The sequence below is a fragment of the Malurus melanocephalus genome, unplaced genomic scaffold (genome assembly GCF_030028575.1).
Source record: "Malurus melanocephalus ecotype Western Australia unplaced genomic scaffold, MMel_1.1 scaffold_2441, whole genome shotgun sequence".
NCBI classification, from domain to species: domain Eukaryota; kingdom Metazoa; phylum Chordata; class Aves; order Passeriformes; family Maluridae; genus Malurus; species Malurus melanocephalus.
In genome coordinates this window covers 6,491-8,047 of record NW_026625673.1, presented here as the reverse complement: position 1 = coordinate 8,047, position 1,557 = coordinate 6,491, and the positions used below count along the sequence as shown (strand labels likewise).

The following is a 1,557-nucleotide window of genomic DNA, read 5'->3' as shown; positions in this document are numbered from 1 at the left end:
ATCACAGGAATGGGGGAAAATATCACAGGAATGGGGAAAATATCACAGGAATGGGAAAACATCACAGGAATGGGGGAAACATCACAGGAATGGGGAAAAATCACAGGAATGGGGGAAAAAATATCACAGGGATGGGGGAAAATATCACAGGAATGGGGAAAATATCACAGGAATGGGGGAAAATATCACAGGAATGGGGGAAAATATCACAGGAATGGGGAAAACATCACAGGAATGGGGGAAAATATCACAGGAATGGGGAAAATATCACAGGAATGGGGAAACATCACAGGAATGGGGGAAAACATCACAGGAATGGGGAAAAAACTCACAGGAATGGGGGAAAATATCACAGGAATGGGGAAAATATCACAGGAATGGGGGAAAATATCACAGGAATGGGGGAAAACATAACAGGAATGGGGGAAAATATCATAGGAATGGGAAAACATCACAGGAATGGGGAAAATATCACAGGAATGGGGAAACATCACAGGAATGGGGGAAAATATCACAGGAATGGGGAAAATATCACAGGAATGGGAAAAATATCACAGGAATGGGGGAAAATATCACAGGGATGGGGGAAATCAAATCTTTTGGGAGAAAAAACTCTCTAGGTTTGGGGTCCCAGACCCAATCCCCCAATCCCATACCCTCTCCAGGTTTAGGATCCCAATCCCCTGTTCCCGTACCCTCTCCGGGTTTGGGGTCCCAGCCCAGCCCCATTCCCTGTTCCCTGTTCCCATACCCTCTCCAGGTTTAGGATCCCAGCCCCATTCCCTGTTCCCATACCCTCTCCAGGTTTAGGATCCCAGCCCCATTCCCTGTTCCCATACCCTCTCTGGGTTTGGGGTCCCAGCCCCATTCCCCAATCCCCTGTTCCCGTACCCTCTCCAGGTTTAGGATCCCCTATTCCATACCCTCTCCGGGTTTGGGGTCCCAGCCCCATATCCCATTCCCTGTTCCCGTACCCTCTCCGGGTTTGGGATCCCATTCCCCATTCCCCAATCCCCCATTCCCGTACCCTCTCCGGGTTTGGGGTCCCCATTTCCCCATTCCCCTGTTCCCATACCCTCTCCGGGTTTGGGGTCCCAGCCCCATATCCCATTCCCCAATCCCCAATCCCGTACCCTCTCCGGGTTTGGGGTCCCAGCCCCATATCCCATTCCCCTGTTCCCATACCCTCTCCAGGTTTAGGATCCCCTATTCCATACCCTCTCCGGGTTTGGGGTCCCATTCCCCATTCCCCATTCCCCTGATCCCATACCCTCTCCGGGTTTGGGGTCCCAGCCCCATTCCCCATTTCCCCATTCCCCTGTTCCCGTACCCTCTCCGGGTTTGGGGTCCCAGCCCAGGCGCTCCCCGATGGGGCTGAAGACGTCGCGCACGAACTCGAGCAGGAGCTGGTGGAAGTCGGTGTGGGACAGGAGGGTGCTCAGGATGCTCAGGTTGCAGCTCAGGTCACTCCACACGGTGTAATTGGGTTCGTTAACGAACGCCTCCATCACCCTCAGCACCTCCACCGTGCTCACGATCCCGGCACGCGCCTGCGGG

The 1,557-nt window shown here is 53.6% G+C and overlaps 1 protein-coding gene across 1 annotated transcript in view; it reads right to left on the bottom strand.

Moving 5' to 3' along the window:
• The window catches only part of NPEPPS (aminopeptidase puromycin sensitive), a 9,449-nt gene that overhangs the window by 2,379 nt on the left and 5,513 nt on the right, over positions 1 to 1,557 (bottom strand). Inside the window, exon 5 of the mRNA XM_057388753.1 lies at positions 1,329 to 1,550. Within this exon, the coding sequence (XP_057244736.1) occupies positions 1,329 to 1,550 (222 nt within the window). The remainder of the gene's footprint in view (positions 1 to 1,328; positions 1,551 to 1,557) is intronic.